We start from the raw sequence: 21,887 nt of genomic DNA, 5'->3' as shown, positions 1-21,887 counted from the left end.
GCATTTTTTTCATGTGTTCTCTGTGTCCCTCTAATTGAACACTTCATTATCTGCTTGACTCTCTCCCTCCTTTGTTTGGTCATTTCTCAGTTTAGAAGAACAGAGGAAAAAACTGACCTGGCAAATCACACGCAGATAAGTGGAACCAGACCCCACTCTGGAGACTGACGGCCAGTGAAAATATGAATATATTTTTAAATGGATCACTGCTGTGGGTAATTTTCAAAGACTTCAACAGTCAGCACTACATATACAGTTTTTTTTTTTTTTTTTTAGAGGGCAACATCAGGTAAGGCTTAACTATAAAGCTTGTTGAAGGATAAGAATGGGTATAGGTAGTAAAATATGGAGTCCAATATGTGTATTTGTGCAGCTCTTTGCAATCAAAAACTATGAAAAGATGTCTGTTGGTGTGTATTCCATCAAGTCTCTTCATCACAGCCTTGGAGCACCGGTCTTTGTGTTCACCGTTTTGTTGAGCAGTTATTCTTACCTAAGCTTTTTACAATATGCATTTCTTAACAATAAAAACATAATATATAGAGTGCTATCCCATAACCACAGAGGACTGAGTTCTGTTTTTTGCATTTGTTTCTCCACTTATTTTTGTAACCCTCTTAAAGTTGTCATGATCCATTGTTGGATCCTGCGTTCACCTGGCCCCCAACCCAGACATCTAGCCTTGCAGGTGGTAGGCCCACATAGCACACTAACAGACATATCAACATTTGCACTCATTATTACTGTGCAACTTTTCTCGTGTAGTGTGAACAAAATGCAAGAATCGCGGAAAGAACACAATAGCACATCCGGTTGTATTAACCCTGACAACCCCTGTTGACGTCTCTGACAAATCAGAATATTACTCTGTCTTTTGATGCGCCTAGAAAAAGCACAACATAAATATGACAGAGCCTGAGGCTACACAGAAACAGATTTCACAAACAAGTGATTCCGACATCAAAATCTATTATTCAACAGTAGTGAAAGCTCTGCCAAGAGTGTCCAACGTAGTGGACGTGACAGAAATAAAGTCAAGCGAAGAGTTCAGCTGTCATCCAAGCTAAATATAGCTCATTGTCCGAGAACATGAGCTCTGGATAGGTTGAGCTTTCGTCTTGTTAAGTGTCCTCGCACAGCATAAGAAGGGACACTTCACCGTGGAGGTGAACGAGACAAGGAACAAACTAAAATCTGTAAAAATGAGTGAGGAACCGTTGGATTCAGATGCATGTGCCCATATTATCCCAGCCAACCTCGGTCTCAAAGTCCCTACCACTATTAGTAGGAAATCAATTAGGATCACTCCCAGCTTGAGAAGATAAAGAATGTAGGCCAAGTGCTTTGGCGGGGCATAAAAATAGGCTAAAATGCTGCAACATTCAGCCAACTGACAATACTGGGGAGAATTTGTTTTTATCTTGGAGTTCATAAATAGGATGTTCACTTGAGAGACAATTATTAATGGTGCTAAAAATGTCGACGGGTGAAAAGAAAACCCCTAATGACTGTATGAGAAGAATTACATAAACGTTGTCAAGTTCGGCCGTGTGGGTTTATCAACCCGCTGGCTAATTACCGCCACTCATACAGCGGTTAAAGCTCATAACTCCGTCCCAGCCCAAGTTAGCACTGTTGGCGCTATTGCCGTTGTTTGCACTGCTCAAGCTGTTAGCACTGTTAGCTGCATGTCGAGGGCCCTGTGGAGGCAATCCCACAATCATAGATATCAACCATCAGGGATCAGATTTCATTAGGCATCGGTGCGGCATAAACTGAGCTCTCCGTACCATTGTTAACCAACCCCATACTGCGACAGACAGTTTCAGCAGCAAAAAGGAAATGACAGTTCAAGGACACTTTCACTTCCAGCCTGCTCTGTGAAGTATGGTTGTTTCATAGAGAGAGGATGCCAGTCATACTACTGGCCCAGATTTCAGAGGCCTGACACCCACACCAAGTCTCCTCGTGGAATGACAGTATTGATGTGGCGTGTCTGCCTCACTGTCATCTGCAGTGATGGCCACGGTCCTAACAGCTGACAGGCAAGCGCTTCCATGTGGAGATGAGTCATTTTAAATGTGGGGGAGCTGCTGAAGACACTTTGATATCAGGATGTTGACTGTACACAATGATTGGTTTACTCCCAGTGATTTCCTTTCCAAAACACTGAACTTGAATGAGATGGATGGAATACAGTGTATATAAAAACAACCCAAATCATATTCCACTGCGAGAAATAAGCGAATAAACCTAGTTTGCTGAAAAGAAAAATTCAAATAATAAATATGCTCACCGAGACCCTTTGGCGTGATGCCACTGCTGTCTGCGGGGTTGATGGCCCAGTGGTAGTACTTTAGCGTGTGCATGAGCTGAAGCACTGTGCCCACGCGACGAATCGTGTTGTAGATGGTTGCCGTGCCAATGAACTCTGCAGAAAGGTAGGTGTACAGAGAGAGCTGTACCTGGAGTGGGAACACATATATACATGTTATTAAATGCACAGTGTAATTAATCCCCTGAACCTTAAACATTTTAGACTAACAAAGACATTGTACTGTAGTGGATTGCACCAGCTGAGCCTATTATCCTTGCAGGTGTATGGTAGGGATGGCCACTGACCCTAAATTGCTCAATTTCATAAATCGCACAGCTCCACTCTGTTCAGTGATGATTAGCATGTCCTCTGTAATTAGCAAAAGACCTGACAAGAATCCTTAATTCCACCACAGCCATTCCAGCTAGAAATACTGAGGGCTTTTTCCCATATGTCATAAATTATAGGATATTAACGAATAAAATGTGAGTCTTGATGAAAGACCGTTGCGTGGTTACAGTATGAGCATTATGTGAAATGGTTTGAGGCTACTGAAATTAAACACTGCAGATAAGGGAACACCAGGCTGGTAATCTAATTTCAATAAGAACGGGAAAGTAAAATGCACTTGCAAAATCGTATTTGTCTATTAGGTCAAGGTCAGTAAGGCCATGCAATATATGCATATTGCATGCTGCCATCATTCACACAGCTGGCTCTCTTTACCCCGTGCAGCTTGAGGGTTGGGACAGAGGAACTGGGACTTTGTGGCATGTCCTAAGGGAGAGAGTAGTGTAGTTCTATGTGTAGTTCTATGTGCCGATGGAACTAAAAGTGTTCTAACCCACTTCATTACCTCAGTGTTTCTCGCATTTCTTCTCCCTCTCTCTTTATGCTCTATTTTGGAGGACTGTCGCAGGCAGGCCTCCAGACACTTTGTATTTATTTCCTCCTTTTATTTATTCATGGCTTGGCCCAGAAGCAGCATTCCTGAGGCAAATGTATTTGCCACACAAACTCAGCTCCTTTGATATACCTCATCCCGTTTTTTCATGGGTCATTATTTAAAAAACTGTGTGGGGAGGAGGGGGACGACGAGTCTGGAACATTTAAAACATACTTGGCTTGGTTGTTGTTTTTGTTGCATGTGTTTTTGTTGCATGTGTTTTACATGCGTTAAGATGAGATGCTTTTATTTTGAAGACTGCCCGCGACGATAAAAAAGGAAGTCTCATTGTATGTCAAAAGCTATGGAAAATATGGTCTTTTTATACAAATTAGAAGTAATTAGACAGTAACGGTATTAGCACTCCGCGGAAGAGGCACACGGTTAGTTAAAGTTGTAATAACTGTGTGTTTCCAGGGAATTGGCGCGTGTGTGTGCGTGCGTTTAATGCAAACGAGGAGTAAGCAAACACATAATTAGAATTTTTGTGCCTTTGTACACAGTTCTTACGTTGGTTTTGGGAATTTATCAATACATTTGAAATCATCAGTCAAGTGCAGGACTATCTTTCGGAGGGGTATGCAACATAATATATATTAATATACTGAATTGTATGAATAAGATGTCCTTATTATGTCAAAGTGTTGGAATAAATGTTAAACATTTAACTGCAAAGTAGTAATGCGTGATACCCTTTTTTTGCATTGAATCATACAAATTGATTAGATGGCCCTACCAAAAAAAATTGACACCAGCCGCCACTGGGTTTGGTCGATGTCTGTTGTGCCCAAAATACAAATGATCAAGGGGTAAAACTGCATAATATTCTCATAATAACTCAACTGAGTCAACTAACTTTTGCATTTGGCTCATTAATATGAGTTGCAATTTTGGGAAAAATATCCATCTGCAATCACATTTGACCTCTACTTGGGTGCCATGTGGAATCTGACACCAGTGTGAAAAAGACTTGTTTCCTTTCTCGTCTTTACAGAAGCAATGAGAGCCTTCTGTGGTTAAAAGCTCCTGATATACATCCACTTCAGCTCATTTGCAAGTCGCCTGTCCCTTCATGGATGGGCATTACCTGCAGGAGCTCACCTTGGCAGGGGTGTGGATCCAGATGGCAGCATTGAACAGGATGTGGTCACACAGTTGCTTTAGCAGCGGTGCCCCGTGTGTCAGACCGTCCAGATACTTTGCAAAAGAGAGGAATTGCTCTAATACAGCCCTGGAGATGTGTTCACGTGATGACTGTAGGGAGAAGTACAAAGGCATGTTAAATAATAATAACATTGACAAGCCTATTCTGCTGTAAGCATGTATTTATCCTTCTTGATATGGACTGCATTGTGGAGCGCATCTCCCATTCATAACTGTTCAATGAATGTCTCTTTGCAGTACCCATAGAAGAAAACATTGGTGTCACACACAAAAGCAACATCCGTAACACAAAGTGGGTCATTTTGGGTTGAATGAAGCCTGATCACGATTTAAGTAACGGTTTGCAGTTTCCAAATTTGAAAAGGAAAACGCTGTTGTTGTTTTTCACGTCTTGTTAAATGTTTCTACTGCAAGCCATTTAAATACGGCATGCATTTTTTGGTATATACATATTGAAAACATACAATACATTAAAAGTATTCTGAAAAAAGCAACTGTTGAAATAATTAAGTTCTTCCCCAAGGGATCACTTGGTTTCATGTGTTCATGTGCAACCTCTGGCGCTCTGCCGAGTGACGCAAATGCGGAAGTACATTCTCTCTACTAGCCAGCAGGGGGCAACTCCTCTGGTTGCAAAAAGAAGTCCAATTGTATGGAAGTCTACGAGAAAATGACTACTTCTCACTAATAATCTCACTTCTCACTAATAATAATTACCTCAGTAATTATCAATCAGTAATTGATAATTACATCAGTAAACATTGTGAACATGACTATAGTCTCAATCGCTGGTTTCAAGTCTTCTTCAATACAGCATGATGTTCATTTAGTAAATGTTGGGTAAAATAGACCACAAAGAGGAGTATGCTTTAGGGCGGGCTGACTGTGATTGATATACGGCGTCTCTACGTCACTCCTCCGCATTCCAAATATGATAATTTACGTTCATTGGTTGCAAAAAGCCAACATGCACAGCCGTAATCCAAGTAGGAGGCGGAACAGTCGCCGAACTCGAGGCTTCAAAACGGCATTACACAAACCAATGAGTGACGTCATGATAACCACGTCCACCTCTCATGTGCAGTCTATTATTTTACTTATGTTATGTAGCAGGAAGTTTATCATTTCATTCTATTAGATATTTGTGTGAAATTGTCATAATTAGCAGCATGTCTGTTTTGTGATGTCACAGTGACTTTTGACCATCTAAATTCTAATCAGTTCCTCCCTGAGTCGAAGTTCACGTTTGTGGGAAATTTGAAGAAATTTCGTTCCAGAGATATCGTATTCACAAGAATAGACTGGGCAGTTGGACAGACAGATATCCTGAAGACATAATGCCTCCAGGCACAGCTTTCACCAGCACGGAGGCAAAAACAATTGTTTCAAACAAATTCAGGCAAGTTATATAAGCTTGACTTTGCAGAGTATTTCACTTTGACGAATATTCTTCCCGCTCCTGTCTGGCACCTGTTCTCTGCACAGGTGGGGACTTGGTGGGGGCAGGAGAGTGGGGAAAATGAAGGCACGGGGAGAAGGGAAGGTGTGGCATTAACAGATCACAAACAGATGGTGCGATACGCGGAAGTGTGAAACCTGGCAGCGGGAAGGAAGCAAGGAAAAAAAATAAAAACGCAGCTCTCAGGTGTCGACTCTACCTGGCTGTTAGTTAACAGCAGCTGAAGCCAGCAGGCAGGCAAGTCACTGAGTGACAAAGTGGAGTCATTTCTCAGTGCTCTAAAAGAGCAAGCACTCTGGGGAGGCCGGCAAGCTGCTAGATCTGCATCACAAAATGGGTAAATAAAGATTGATGGGGAAAGAGAGAAACCAAGGGAGTGAAAGGGGAAGAGAAGCAGTCTTGTGTTGTTCTTCCTCCGGCTCTGTTTAGTTCAAAGACACAGTCAGGACTCTGCTACAGGCATTGGAAGATCAGATTGTTGACAAGGCTTGGAGAGTGCAGACAAGACCTCGATGGTGGGGAGTTTCAAAAGCACTTGTCAAAACTCTGCACATCAGTGTATCATTTCCCATGTATCATTTCACTGGAGACGGAAATGAAGAGTTGGACATATTCATGCGAGTTCAAAGTGAGAAAAAAGATGCTTTGATGAGTAGCCTGTTCCCAGACTATTAGTCTATAGTATAATGTTCAGAGAGAAAAAGTGTCAACAAGACGGTTTCTGTATGGGTCAGCTGAAATGAGTCAATTTAGAAAATGGCAAAGTTCCTGAGAACTGCTGTGTCACTCAGGTGAGGAAACAGTAGCAATATGTAAAGGAGGCTTTACCATACCTTCTCTAGCAGGTATCCAATCACCAAAAAGCCCTTTCCTCCCAGCATCTGCTCCTGCATGGCCACAGAGCTCTTGAGCAGCTCAACCAGGAAGGCCAGGAGAGTGGCACTGCAAAACAAGAACACAACATCTCACACAAGGATACAACACACACACACACACACACACACACGCACACGCACACGCACACACACACACGAACGGGTGAAGGACTTCTATAGATTACAGCAGCATGAGCAGACAGTGTGGCAGGAAGAAAAAAAATTAAAAAACAAGGTCATTTTCAGAGGATGTCAGCAATCAGCTGGGGACTCTAGCTCACCGCTTTCATCCCTCTTCAGTTCAAAAGAAAGCCTGGGCTTGCTGGGTTTTCTCGGGACAGAGTGGTCTGGGGGGTGAGTTGTAACAGGGTGTGTATGTATATATGTGGGTGTGGGGGGAAACAGGTTCATTGGGGCAAAGCAGTGCAATGAAGACATTTTTTTTCTTTGTTGGAGGGCTTTTCAGCTGAAGCCTTTGGCTGAGCAACAGTGTTGCTTGCTGACACTTCTTAATCGGCTTTCCCTCACATCCTCTAGTGGCCTTCGCTCTAGCGCAACAATCGCAAGGCCACAATCACTCTTGTGCAGGCTGGACCATAGATGCTGCACAAACACATGCATTCAAACTCATACAGTCGAATGTGACCTTCAAACTGCGTCTGTTTGTCTACGTTGTCAGTTTGCAGTTGCTCTTTGCATTTGGAGCAGTAGGCTCCAACTTGGCTATAATTGAGCAAAGGAGACAACGTACAAACGTGGGTGGCAGTCAACTCTGTGCTCTTGGTTTAGCCTATGATCCCTTACTGCAAACACAGCTTCATTCCAATTTGGAATTCAACGTGGCACAGATTAATATAACAAGGAAAAGGAATGTTTTTAACCTTTTAAAAACCAGGGGGGGAGAATGAGCGATTGTTACATAAAACTTTAAATCATAGCTTGTTTTCTGAAAAAAAAGCCCAAACTATTTGGATGCATTGAACCCCAATACATAAAAGTAATATACAAGTGAAAATATATGGTTTGGTACATGAATAAATTCAAATGTCAAATGTGCGCAAATGCTGATTTTGGAGACCTTGCCTAAATGCTGCTTCACTTTATCAAAGTCAACCTTTGCAGAGAGAATGTTCACATATTGTGCTATGATGTGGGTTATAGTCAGACCTTACAGCTCCATCATTTCAAAGAAATAATCATCCAGAAAGTGCTTTTTTTCTCGGCGGACCTGAAACCTTTTCATTTTTGCTGTGTGTCATCTTCATTTACTCTTAACCAGTAACATATAGACTGATATTCACACATCTGAACAAAATCTCACATGTGTAGGCTTTTATTATAACACCGAAATTATTCAAATAGCCCTAGTGGTTGCTGAGATAACCCTTTTTAGTTTGGGTATGCAACTTTTGAGCAGAGGCCTAAAAATAGGTTGGTTTTAATATTCCAGGGGGCTGCTGGTAACCAGATTCATGGACATTATAGAGTGAATTGTTTCAAAAGCTCAATCTTAAAGCCAAGGCAAGGACAAACTGTGTTGGGGAGAGTGACAGTGCGATGGGGAAAGGCCCTCGACATGCTAGCGAGGGAGAAAGAGGGACAGAGAGCAGAGATGAAAGGAAACTACAGAGGCAGTGAGCTTTAGGCATCACAGGTTTGTGCTTGCTGTGTGGCCACTGCTGTCGTTGGATTACAGCAGAGCTCAGGCTCCATACAGGGCACAGCGGGGAAGTGCTGGACTGACCAGCTCAGGATGGCAGGGATGAGAGGAGTCTTGAACCAGAGAGTACAGATAATAATGAAAGCTGGAAATCTGCTGGTATTGTAAGCAGGCAGTGGATTACCATGGAAATATTGGTATCGGTGTAAATATTGACTAAGATACAGAAGGAAAAATACAGTACAAAGCAGAAATAAGTACTTGATGTAATACAGATTGCCTACTCTATTTCTGACTTTAATTGTACTGCCTGCAACCACAACACCACCAAAATAGGGATAATAATTAGTCTATGACATTACAATTACAAGATGCTGATAATATAGATACTTACATATTTATAAAATAAAATCTGCAAAATGCACTCATTCACAAGTCTAAAAGGGTTCAGGATTTAAAGATTAAAAACATTCACAACTGAGCTTCTGTCACTGACAATTTCACGTGCACAATTTCTAAGGCATCAACTCAGACATCCAAGAAGTGAAATGATTTTGTAGAGTAACAACATGTATACTTCTTACCATACAGAGGGTTCCACCTGGCTGTCGTTCAGCTGATGGTAGTCCAGCTGAGCGAAGAGCGGGAAGAGCACCTGGATCCCACCGATGGAATGGATGGCACTGTGGATGGAGTGAGTCACTGTGGCTTTCACATCCTGTGCAGATAACACAAACCAAACAAAACAGAACTCTGTATTGCCATTTTAAAATGAGTGCAACAGAAATTAATGAATCGATATTTAGGGTATATCTTGCTTGGATAAAGCAACTGACCTGTAGCATGAGCGCGTGTGGTGAGTGGACAAAGATGGAGGCATTTTCTTTGGGCGAGGACTCGAGGCAGAGCTGGGCGTCGGTGGCCTTGGCGTTATAGGTGAAGGCGATGGAGCTGGCCAACTTAGCATCATACAACACCTGCTTGTGATGCTCTGCTAAGTGGATATCACTCTCTGACTTGAACTTAAATGTGCTCTAGGGAAAAGAAAGAGAGAACAAATAAATGAGTGAGGGAGACGGAGAGATTGAGTTGCTCCTTCCTGCACATGCAGACCCATCGATGTCTCCTAGGTGTTATCTTTTAATGATAACTTTTGCTTTTTGTATTCGCAACCACACATTTCTAGAGGTCAAGATTTCTTTCTTGGAATTGAGTGTATTACAGTAAAAAATAAAATCTGATCGATTCTGCAATGCTGCAACCACCAGCACAAAGCAAATGTATTTGCGTTTTAGGGATGCAAACTGTTCTTAACAACAAAGCACAGGTTTGTGTCAGGGCACATAGCGAAATTAAGCTGCAGTACGAAGTTACCTTGCTTAAGAAAAGCTTCATTAGAGGTGTAAGACAATAAGACAGAAGGGACAGTGGTTCCATTTTCAATAAAATAGGCATAACATGTAACAATAATAGATGTTTCTTTTGCAGGGCAGACATTTTAATGTTTTTATCTTTATGTCTCATGAAATATGACATATGCTATTTGTAAGTATATGTTGCAAATATGTTTTCAGTCAATTTCATTTCATTTTTTACTTTGAATGTTAAAGCTGTAGCCTTCCATTTTGATCTGTGTGGGGACGTTGTTTGATGACAATCTTCACGTTCTACTGCAGAGTACAATTATCAGGAGGACCCGGGACAGATGATTGTTTATCTGCATTACTTCAACCAGTCATTTACTCTAGCCTGTTCTGGAGCAATCTCAAGCCAAGCAGTCACTGCTGAATCCTCATGAAGACGCCGTGGTATGAAAAAAGGAGTGTGTGCCATGATTGCTGTCTTCTACTGAGCACACCTTAAGATGTTCAACAAAGCATAGGTTTCCTTCTGCTGGTATTTATATTTCTATATATGTATATATTCTTTCTATATTTTTACATCCTCTCTAGGCATCTCCTGTTCAAATACGCTTTGCACTCATGAAAAAGGAGCAAATAAGAGTAGAGTTTATTCAGCATGGCTGAAAAAACCTTCAAATTAAAACCGTCTGCAATTTAGCATGGGGTTCCTGTGTCACTTCACATCCAAAGTAACCAGACTCTGAGTCAAAACATTGTGCAGATACTTGTTGAGATTAAAATATATACTCAGTGTTTATCTATCAGATTTATTTATTGAATTTCAGCCCACCAACCTCAGACCAAAGAGAAGGAAAAACTATAACTAAATTACACCAAGCTGAGATACATCTACAAACTTCACAGCAAATCTACATATTCTTCTATGACCCTTTTGAATTTTCATGAATAAATAAAGCTGATGACTTAATGATTACAGTGATGATTTATCGGGATCAACCAGTGTCTTATATGCTTTTAATGTGTCACATAGGTCATGAAACTGCATTATGTCTGAAGACATTTGATGGCTGTGAAAAAAGAACGAGAGGTTCCATTGGTCAATAGCTCAGCCCCACATTCATTATTGCGGACATAACAAATAGCTGATCGATAACAGACTCGTCTTAATTTACATAATCAATTAGCTGCAGACAGATGTTGCTGAATTAATCCGTCAATGCAGTGTGAATGGAATAGGCTTAATACGGAAATCAAGTCCTCTAATCAGGAGGGTTGAATTATTAATGAATGAGAGAAATGTTTTTCCTTCCCTCTCTGAATCATGAACAGCAAGCGAATGTTGATAAGATAAAGAGGGACAGGGAGGGCTGAAGTAATAGTGAGGAAACATCCATCTGGTCCCAGAGGGACTGGAGATAAATACAGTATGCAACACCAGCAAACAGGGTTCATGCACCCGCCTAACAGGCATTTCAATCTGGGTTGTTGTGTTCAGCGAAGACGTAATCGGATATAAAGGTGAGCTGACTCATGTTGTCAATTTAACAATGACTACGGGCAATCAAAATAAAAAGAGGAGGCAAGTTTTAGAGGAAACATACAACGTGTTTAATACTATTTCTACTATGTATACCTGCTATGAATATCGCACAACACTACATAGATCTGTTTGTATCAAAGCAGTTTCCAATCTTAATAAGGTAAGTTTTCTGATCATTTTTACTTTGGGCAAGCCATTTTCTAAACAATATTAGCCAAAACCCATTTATATCTATACAGTACTGTGTCTGTTGCCTGGCAGCATTATTCTATCAGTTGTTTTATAGGGAAGTTTCAGAAAGGGTGAGGGTTGAGCTACATTTAATGACATATCCTGAAAGTCAGATGATAAAAAGGCAGAAGAGGCATTCGGTTCATCCGCTGTGATCGAGTCCACACGGCAGCCAGCATGCATCTCATCATGTAATCTTTAACATCCTTCAAAAGTTCCTCCTCATGAAACCCAAGTGACAAGAAATAACAAGCTCTAGTGCCCTGCACATTAGTGTGAGACCTGCTGCAGTGTGAAAATAATGATCTCATGGGCTGTGGCTACTGTAACAAACCCTGTAGCATGACAGTATCATTCCACCGGCCAGCCATATAAAAGAAATACAGTTGCCTCCTTTCCTCCCAGTGCCGAGGGCTGTCATCGACCAGGGGCATCCCCACAACTCCCTACAGGAAACGGGCAGACACTGGACAAGCTGGGGAGTCTCCCACGACACAGTGGTCTGCAGTCTGAGTGCGACTAACAGGCTGAACCATATCGTCAATGATGCAAACGTTTCCAATAAATTCCTAATATCAAAAAAGGATACAACGTTTTCTCAGTATTGACTCAATGTTAAATCTGTCAATCTGCCAAGGTGAAGTGATTAGCGTTATGCTGCTTGTACACCTAATCCGTTCTTTTCAGTTGAAACAAACTCAGGCTAGTTTGCCTGGTTAGTATTTTTTTAATTATTTGGGCTTGTGTGAAAGCGGTAATGAAAAACCAGATAACCCTTGGCCTTCAAAGCAGACTCTGGTGTGTTTTGTTTGTCGTGTGAAAGCAAATGAACGAACTAACCACTAACCGTCGGTGATTTTTTAGAGAAGCTAAACTTCTCATAAATTAATCCGCTGCAGTTTAATCTGTTCAGGAAGCAATCTTATTATTAGTTGCAGATGCCGATCCAAGGAAATTATTGATTGTTTGCTTGTTGCAAGCCAGAAGAATGTTGAACAATTTGGCTCTCGCCTCATGACTGCACTTACTCCTGCTCGTGTATCCATTGATAGCCTCCCCAAAAGTGTATTCTGATGCAGATCAGAGAAAATGTCACATCAAACATGCAACATTTCCTATTGTGGCACATTGGTGGTATTCTTTAATATTGAATTCAGAAAAAACTGAATTGCTTCTCCATTGCTTATTTAATGCAAACAGGCCTACATTTGTCGGCCTGTATAGTATCTCAGAATGTTTTGTCATCTGTGAGCTTGTCATTTAATGTTCTACATCAATATTGTATCATTACATGGCGGCTATCCAGAGATAACATTCGTCTTCCCTGACAAGGGGACCAGGACTGTGTAGCTCCTCAGTCTCGTCTACAGCAAGCTGTGGTGCATACTGCAGAAAAGAGTTGGAACAAATCCAATGGGTTAATCTGACGCATGTAGAGCACATATGGTCGTGATGATAGAGGGCAAAGACAGAAATAGCTGAGTGCATCATATGAAAAGGCGTAAAGTTATGGCATAATCGTTTTGACTAGTCAACTAAATTACTAATATTTTGTGTTCAGGGAAGCCGTCTTTGGATATTATGCTGACAGACGTTACTTTATGACTGCAGACCAGGCTTCTTCCCCAGAGCTGGAAAGGGGTGTAAGTAGTTATCAAGAATAAACATTAAAAAAGAAAAACTCTTTTGCCAGTTTTCATTGCGAATTATTTTCCTTATCCTGAGTTACATCGCACAGAATTGTGAGGCAATTCTCTTGTGTAAATCCTCCAGCCCAGACTTTTCTGGACTTTCACCAAAGCTAATGAACTCGGCTAAAACAGCAGTGATGAATGCCAGTCCGATATGACAGTCAGCCTCATTGTGTGTAGTCCCAACACTGTGCCATGATGTTATCTCTGAATAGCTGGGAAGGTTTCAAGTCATAGAGATGGCAATATACAGCAAAAGTTGTTGGTACTTTGAATTAAATAACTGGGAGTCCATCTCAGAGTATAATTTCCATACTGTAATTTGAGCCCAGGGAACAGATTCTACTAACAAGTGTGTCCGATTTTCAGCCATAATTCATAACGTAGAGTAGAAATAGTAACCCATGGCTGCAATAATCACTGCATTTCAACTAACCGCAGGAGTTACATTCAATACACCGTGTGGGCAATGGAAAGCGTGTCAGACATCAAACATGGAAGAAAGGACCGTGGATCACAAAATAAATCATACATGTTTTTTTTTTCTTTTCCTCTGGCTTTGGAGCTGAGCAGACGAGTTGAAACAGACATAAAGAAAGTCCAACGTGCAAACTGTAAATGTGATCTGCTTCACTCAGACTCTTTCTGGCAGTTCTCAATTAAAACAGACAGCCTCTCGTAGCCTGGACAGCACTCCCATTACAACAACCAATCAGTGGGCCTGACAACTCTCTGACCTTCCTCCCTAACTGACCTGGCTGGTTCGATCATACTCACCAGTACCAACACCACTCACAGCTTCATCAAATGCAGGTAATTGTCTCCCCGGGACATGCTCTTCATTACTGTGTGAAATCTGGAGGATTGCTCCGCTGTGTGTTACCTCTCTAATAGAAGGTCTAGAACCACAATTAAGGAGGTAAATGGCAAGTCGCCTGCCATTAGTCGAAAAGACCAAACAAAGACTTCTCTTGGGAATCCCCATGCATTAATAGAACTGATTGAAATCCCAAACATCCATCTCACAATCCTCACAGTGTAGGCTTTACAATGACAATGACTGATATTCCTTCCTGCCATAAAAAAAAGCCTATTGTTGTCCTGGAAGCAGCTAGAGAAAAGCATAACTTGTGTAAAATGATTGTAAACTGTCTGAGACACATCCTGTGTCCAAACTGATTTGGCAGTGTGTGTCATTCCTAACAGGAAAAGTGAGACAGTGAGAGCAATCTCTGAATATGATAATAACCTAGATGCACACTCTGTATCTCTTTCAAGATTAGTGGAACATTTGGGTATAGAGAGTAAATACTGTGAAATTAAAAAATAATTAAAAAAACAACAATAGTCCCCACGTGATTAACTGAATCCCCTTTTGGGTTGGTCAGCATCTTTCTATATCCCCTATCTTGGTCCTTGTCAAGAAGCTTGGGAGTGCTACACCTGCTGCAGCTGATATAAGTCGGCTCAGGACTCTATCCCCTCAGAGGGCCTGCCGCTTCCCTTGGTGCATTGTGCCATTATTTCCAAGAAGAAGGTAATTTATGCAGCCGTTTATCTGGAAGGAAAAGCATCGCTCCGAGGACAGAGACACATCATGGCGAAGGAACTGTGGCGGGGCAGCACTGGGCATTGATTTCACAGACTGATAAGTGATGCAGACTGCTTACATGTGATCTAATTTAGCCACCCTCAAGTACATACCTTATAGCCCAGTCCTAGCTGATGAATTGCAAATATCTGCGCAGGATTGAGGGCTTCACTGAACACGTAGACGGCTCCGAGCTGCCCGCAGAATACTCTGTTTGCGTCTGCTGTCTCCGAGGACCCAAGGAAGCACTTATCATAACTCTGCAAGAGAGACGAAGAAAGAAAAGGCCACACCGTTTTAATGCTTTGGGACTGAAGGAAAAAAAATATACCCAAATCCTCTCACACACACTTAGGAAGAGGGCTAAAAAGTACAATATTTGATTCCCCTAATGGTTTTGGAAATGGAAATTGTATTCTCAATATAACTATTTAAAACAACATCCCTTTCTGTGTTGTTTCAGTGTCTACCATGACAATTTCAATCGCAAAGAGGAGAACAATATCCCTGATTGACAAAGATAGGAAACCTTAATATAACCTCTGGGATAGGGAGAATACGTACTGTGCTTGCAATCAGGATCACAATTAAGGAGAACTTACAACAGCAGAAGCTTTTTAACAGCAGACAAAAAGTCCATTTGAAGGCTTATACAGTACAAGTGGTACTGGGGAAAACATATCATATTTGTTGACAATTACAATTTTGAATCTCAAGCTTGTCTTGTTAGAATAGCCCATCTAATCTGATTTATGAGTGATGCAATACCTACAAAATATAATAACTAAGCTTGTGAAAATATGTGAAACATGTACTAAGACTTTTAGCTCCATTCATACTAATATAGAACAGAGGGATGGCAGTAATCTATATGTTTTTTAAGTGAATAGGCAAAATACACAATAACAGGAAAACATTACATATAAATGGCAACATTTAGGTTTTAATATCAGCATCAATAGTAGACCATTCATATTATATAGATAATACAATTGTGTTTCAATGTTCCTATATTTTACCAGAGACTGCCTGCATGTAGCACCAGTCTAGCCGTTGGCTTACAGTACCGTCTGTATAGTTAACTAGTTATGTGACCATACCCTCTATGGCATATGAGAAGCTTGTGTGCTTTTTTTTAAGCCACCTCACTTGGTTGAAATGCTGTAGGCTAATCTAATCTAAACTATTCTCTTGCTGCTCTGTTGTTGTCAGTGTCTTTGTGATGCAGCTGGTTATGCAGCCTCACAGGATAAAAACCCTCATCAGAAGAATGCCACCTTTCTTTTCAGGTGTGGGAACATTTCTCCACAAAATCTATCCATCACAAGTCAAAGCAGCTTTAGTTAATGTGGGGGAATATTTTATGAACCACACTTAGATCTCAACCTGTCATTTGTGCAATATTTCCTTAAATACACAGTTACAGTGTGAAGCACACCTTTGTAAATATTTCTCATCTCTACAAGTGTAAATTGCTTTTCTACCCCGTCTCACAGAGCCACGACTAACAACAGGTTTCCTTTTCGCTCGGAGTAAAGTGTGCAAATATCATACTTTTTAAACAAGAAAGCTTCCGTCTGATGGCATCCGCAATTTCTGTTCACATATTTACAGTAGATGCTGACATTTAATAATGTTTCACTCTGTACATAAATCTGTTGTCCAAATGTTTGATATTCCATCTTCCACTCTCTACTGCAGAGCAGATATGTAAATTAATACAAGATATATATATATATATATATATATATATATATATATATATATATATATATATATATATATATATATATGAGAGAAATCCATGTTGACGTAGTAAAACTCCTTTTGCCCAATGAGCGCTATTGAACATGTATGAATGACACCGTTTCCGGCCATGAGAGACGCCAATGTGGCAGCCTCAGTCAGTCCTTAGCCAAAAAAACATCAAGACAAGGGAAAAGAAGGTGCCAATAGAGAGGAGGAGTAAAAAAAAAAAGAAAAAAATGAATACTTACATCATTTGTGTTGACGTGCCAGGCCATGTCTCCATAAGAAACAAGCTGTCCGTTAACATAGCATCTGATTTCACTGTTCCTCCAGCGGCTGTAGATCTGAACTATACTAATCATGTACCACTGAGGGTGAGAAAAGAGTCGGAGGGAAAACATTTAAAGTAAACCACAGAACAGATCACCTATAAAGTGGGTCATTATTAAAGAACGTTTTTACACTTAATTCATTTGACCATACTAAAACGACAATTGAGTTTGATTTATTGAACATCAACAACATTTCTGGTCAGCTCTCCAAATTGTTTCTTTTTAATCCGGTTAAAAAAATACTAGAAATCCATGGCTGTGAGGTTCGTTATCTAATGTTCAGAAATCATCTGTGGAACATTGTGAATAATACATCAGAGAAAAGACAGGAGGCAAGAGTCATTTTCACTCCGCACAAAGCCATGTCAGAACAGATGCTGCCTGTAGTCATTCAGTTATTATTAACATTTTCATTGTAGGCAATATTCCAACAATTACAAATGTAAAATAAAAAAGTGATTTGCTTCAGAGTTCAATGTCTGTCAACAGCGCTCCCAAATTGAATTAATGAATGCAATAAGTCAGTAAAGTGGAACATGTGTTTGTTCGTGTATGTTTAGTAATCTAAACTTAATTTGCTTCGCTCGCAATTTCCAATGCAGAAGCTGTTGATTATTTATTCACACGAACATTTTGTAGCTGCATTTCACTTGTTCAAATGTTCTGCTTCTATCCAAGGCTTTACCGTACATCCTTGTGTTGCTGATGCAGCAGTTGTAGCACTGTTCTTTTGATTTAACATTGATGAAGGTCTTTAAAAAATGTTCTCCTTCCTCGGATCATCTTTTTGCCTCTTTGAATTGTAAAGCTGAAAACGGAGGGGTCAGTTTCGCCAATTAAGTCTAAACTTTAGGATTTTATCACAGTGAGTTATATGAAAAACATAAATAGAGCACACCAGTGTGCCGTGAGAGATAGTCAGCTTTTGACATTAAAGTGGGGTTATTGTCAGAGAAGTGATGAAAATTGCACATAAATACAAAATGTCACATATTATATTATAGCTTTTCTTTGGAAAGTTTAGTGTTTAACAAAAAAAAAAATTCAGTCACATACAAGTACAATTAAAATCTCTTTTATTTGATGACAAACAAATGGATACCTTAGGCTGGGTTCTTCTTCTATTGTCTTCAGACCAGCATCAGTAGCATCAACTAACCACACTGTCATAAACATAAACAGCAGCTCAAGATGGTCAAGAGCTTGCAGCCATTCAGAATTGCTCAGCCCTCATCATCTTTTGTTTCATCAAATGAAACAACTGTAACATAGCAAAACACAAGATGTGCCGTTCACAACGTCAGACCTACAGACTACCTGAATGCAATTTGGCAACACAGAATTGACTCAAAACACTCAAATATCAAGAGACTCATATATTAGTATGAACACTGGGTAGGACTGGCACAACCACTCACGGCATCATCTGTGACTGTGTGCCCACTTTTTATTAGTTTAACCCATGAAGGGCACTGGGAGCAGTCTAATAAAATTACAGCCGTCGACACACAAAGGTAAAGAGGATTCATGGTTGAGGGGAAGAGTGCAAGCTGCCCACAGATAAATTAGAAAGACACTTATCCGCAGATGTCTGAGCCCAAAATCAATTAAAAACTTAATTCAACATGTTTTATCTTCGAAGAGCTACTGCAAAACGATACCTGCTCCGTTGCAGGAGGAATGGGATGGATTCCCAGGTGTTATGTGAAGGCGTTAATTGTTTGACACATGCTTTGAGCCTGCTTCGCTTCTCTGCTGGGAAAGCGACGCAACTCTAACATTCCACGCTAAATTAAGTTTCATTTTCTCATCTGCATTTACATCCAATTACACATGTAAGATTACTCTGAGGGGTTTAAACACTTCAGGTAGATGTGTAGACATACAACTTTGTAATGCTAACAAAAGACCAGGTGGTGGTGGGTAGGGAGTCAGGGGTAAGTGTAGCCAAAACTGCAGGGTATGTTGTAACAGCACTGTAATTTATTTTTTCCCCCCAAATGAAATCTGAAGCATTGCACTTTCCTTTCAGCTCAGGCCATGAGTATGTGCAATTATAGCATTTAGTGGTTGGTATAATCCAAACCATATTCAGATGTGTCTTACATATACTCGCAGGAGCTGCTACGTCTGTCTTGAGGATCCGCTGTTTCAATCCGAATGGCTGTGGTCTAAATAACATAACCGCATGTCGTATAACAGCTGATGATTAAAGCATGATTAAAAGCCAAAGCTGCTCTTACCTTCCTGGGCTGGAAATCGTACTTCACACAGTGCTGGAAACCTTTTCCTTTGGACTTGAGTGATGTCACGATCAAGCAGTTACCAACAAAATGTGCAGAGTACCCAATGCCCTTGCTGGTCCGAAAGCTGTGAATAGAAACATGCACAGTATATCATGAGCTGCGAACTTGACAGGTTAAATCTAATTAATGTATATATGTAATGTATTTTAACACCGCTAAGGTAGAAGGTTTCACACCACTACTAAGTATTCAATTGGATATTTCCTCCTTCACAAAACCAATAAATGAAATGACCTCGTGGCTTCGTTCAGCATTATAAGATTGGGGCCAACATCATTTTTTAATGCTTCGCGCTAGACAGGACACAAAGCAATTTGCGGCGTAAATGACAGGAATCTCTTACAATTCTTGTGAGAAGAATGATATTTCGCTTAACCAACTTGAACAGGGATCCTGAGGTGAGACTGCAGCGATTGCAAATTGTCCAGGCATGGTAACAACGACAAAGACGAAGACACAAGGAGAACACTTCAGTGGTGGTTAATCCCTCTACTCTGATCGCCTTGTTTCCACAGATAAAAGACATGTCAACACTGCCACCTGTACACAATATGAGCAGACTCTGTACATCCCGCACAAAGAACCTCACAATACTACACTAGTTCTCTATTCATTCCCTGCTTGTACTGAACATCTTTTTCACTGCCGACATGTACTCATTACACTCCCACAGTCTTTAGGTCCATAGCAGGCTACTATCTTCAAAGCCTCCAACCACCACCGCCCATTGGGACCATCTAAAACAAACGGGCCTCTTTGACAAAGTAGATCAGGACAGCAGGGGCTTTAATACTGTGGGGCACATGTGGGGCCAGAGAGATGTAGAGCCTCACGCCGCGCTTCCACTGAGCCAGCCGAGACGCTCCAGTGGACAAGCCTGCTTGTGATTACACATCAGGTGGAAAGCAGCAACCGTGGTCCGCTTCTGAAGATACACTTCTTTTATTTGTTGTCTACATACCCTGCCACTGAGCTACGAGGCCCTCGGAGCGATGCATAAAAACAGGATTAGCTTGGTATATCGCAGCCTTTTTTGTGACTGTCAGTGAGGAATCGTTGCCGCATGAATACCAACAACTTAGGCAATATTTTTTTTTCTTTTCTTCTTTTTGATTTTTATACATCAGAGAGACGCAGAACAAGTCCTTCCAAGGTGAGTAGATTCTTTCATTCAAACGGTGTGATTCAGGTAAAGCAATGGCAGCCGGCAGACGATACAGCTAACGTTACCGTTGTCTCTGACCAATTAGTGTGAACAGTCTTCCCTGTCAGCCAACTCTACCCTTTCATCTTTATTATTCCACTTTCTCTTTCATTCCCCTATACAACTCTTTTATATGTCCCATTGTATTGAGTGATTTTCTCCCAAAGCTCCTCTCATAAACAGAAGGAACGGCAGCTGAATATCACTGCACTTTCTAGTTATTGATTTTAGCACTAATTACCCACCAGCCCCAACAAGAGAAGGTATGTGGGCCTAATGTGGCAGATATTCAAATCTAAATTAATACCTCCCACTGCAGCAGTCGCTGTAGTTCATGCTTCCACAGGTTTTAATCTCAATAATCTCACCTAATTCCCCTCTCCACGGTAATTCATTTACATTATCTGGAAAGAATGAGGCCCTTTCACAAACCGCATTACATAAGTGTTGCCCGTGTGTGAAAGACTGCTTTATAAAACTAGTTTAACCTTGAAATACAAGTTCCAATCACAATCTGTTTAGATGAAAAAAACTAGAGTAATTCACAGAGTATCAGACAGGATATTGCTTTGTCAATAAAACTGCTGGTAGCTTTATAGGACTCTGTAGAGAGGGAATGATCTCTAATACTAAAGCAATTAGATTGATGAAAAACAGGAAAGTGTAATTTTCTTCTCTCTAGTGTCATAATCTTACAGCACGCCTGTGAGAGAGCCGGGCACATATTGAAGACATTGGAAGCACGGAGCGCACACATGTAAATACTTGTTTACTCACCAGTAGAGATACGGTTTATCCTTGTCGACATTGATGTTATTTAGGGGATCCATCCTGAACCAGGTGTTGAATGTAAACCCGTTCTGATAAGGCCACTTAGCAATAGGGGGTAAAGCAATGGCCTGGAATAAAACACAAAGAAATAGCAATTATGCAGTAGGAGAAACAATTGGTTAAAAATGTGTTGCACTGCCTCATCTAGATTAAGGTACTGTGAAATTAAGATGCACTAGGAGTCAGAGCACAACTCTGTAAACTAAAATGTATAACTTAAAGTGTAATATGAATATGTTGTGCTTTTTTGGTGCAGTAATATTAATGAAAATGTATAAAATATTGTCTGAGGGCACTCAAATGTCCATTTCCATGTCCTATAAAACTAAATAACGGAAATTGCAAATATGTGGTGACCTCCAGAATGTTCCTGGACGATTGATCACATTATATTTCGTGCTGATTTTTTTTTTTTTTTATGATGGCAAGGGTCTAGCCTCCTTGAAAATAAATCCAGCTGTGATTTATAGACCTATTTTCTTTTGGGAATAGTTATATTATTATATTATTATTAATCTTTAGGATTCTTTAAAGGATAGTTCAAAACAAGTCTTTAACCTTCAGTGAAAAAATACATTTAATGAAATTACTGTGATAACTCATTCGCTTACTTTGGCATGATGCAAA

General features: G+C 40.5%; 1 protein-coding gene across 2 annotated transcripts in view; it reads right to left on the bottom strand.

The window, feature by feature from the left end:
* Positions 1-21,887, bottom strand: part of LOC306743000 (neurobeachin-like) — a gene marked incomplete at both ends in the record, with an annotated part of 186,063 nt that overhangs the window by 116,570 nt on the left and 47,606 nt on the right. For both annotated transcript variants that reach the window (XM_079225467.1, XM_079225468.1), the window contains 9 exons: positions 2,297-2,465; positions 4,365-4,517; positions 6,720-6,828; positions 9,006-9,139; positions 9,258-9,455; positions 14,952-15,098; positions 16,836-16,955; positions 19,163-19,289; positions 21,207-21,328. In XM_079225467.1, the coding sequence (XP_079081593.1) occupies positions 2,297-2,465; positions 4,365-4,517; positions 6,720-6,828; positions 9,006-9,139; positions 9,258-9,455; positions 14,952-15,098; positions 16,836-16,955; positions 19,163-19,289; positions 21,207-21,328 (1,279 nt within the window). The remainder of the gene's footprint in view (positions 1-2,296; positions 2,466-4,364; positions 4,518-6,719; positions 6,829-9,005; positions 9,140-9,257; positions 9,456-14,951; positions 15,099-16,835; positions 16,956-19,162; positions 19,290-21,206; positions 21,329-21,887) is intronic.

The sequence above is a fragment of the Taurulus bubalis genome (assembly GCF_910589615.1).
Source record: "Taurulus bubalis genome assembly, chromosome: 10".
Lineage (NCBI taxonomy): Eukaryota > Metazoa > Chordata > Actinopteri > Perciformes > Cottidae > Taurulus > Taurulus bubalis.
Note: the sequence above shows the minus strand (reverse complement) of the source record. Positions and strands in the feature narration are given on the sequence as shown.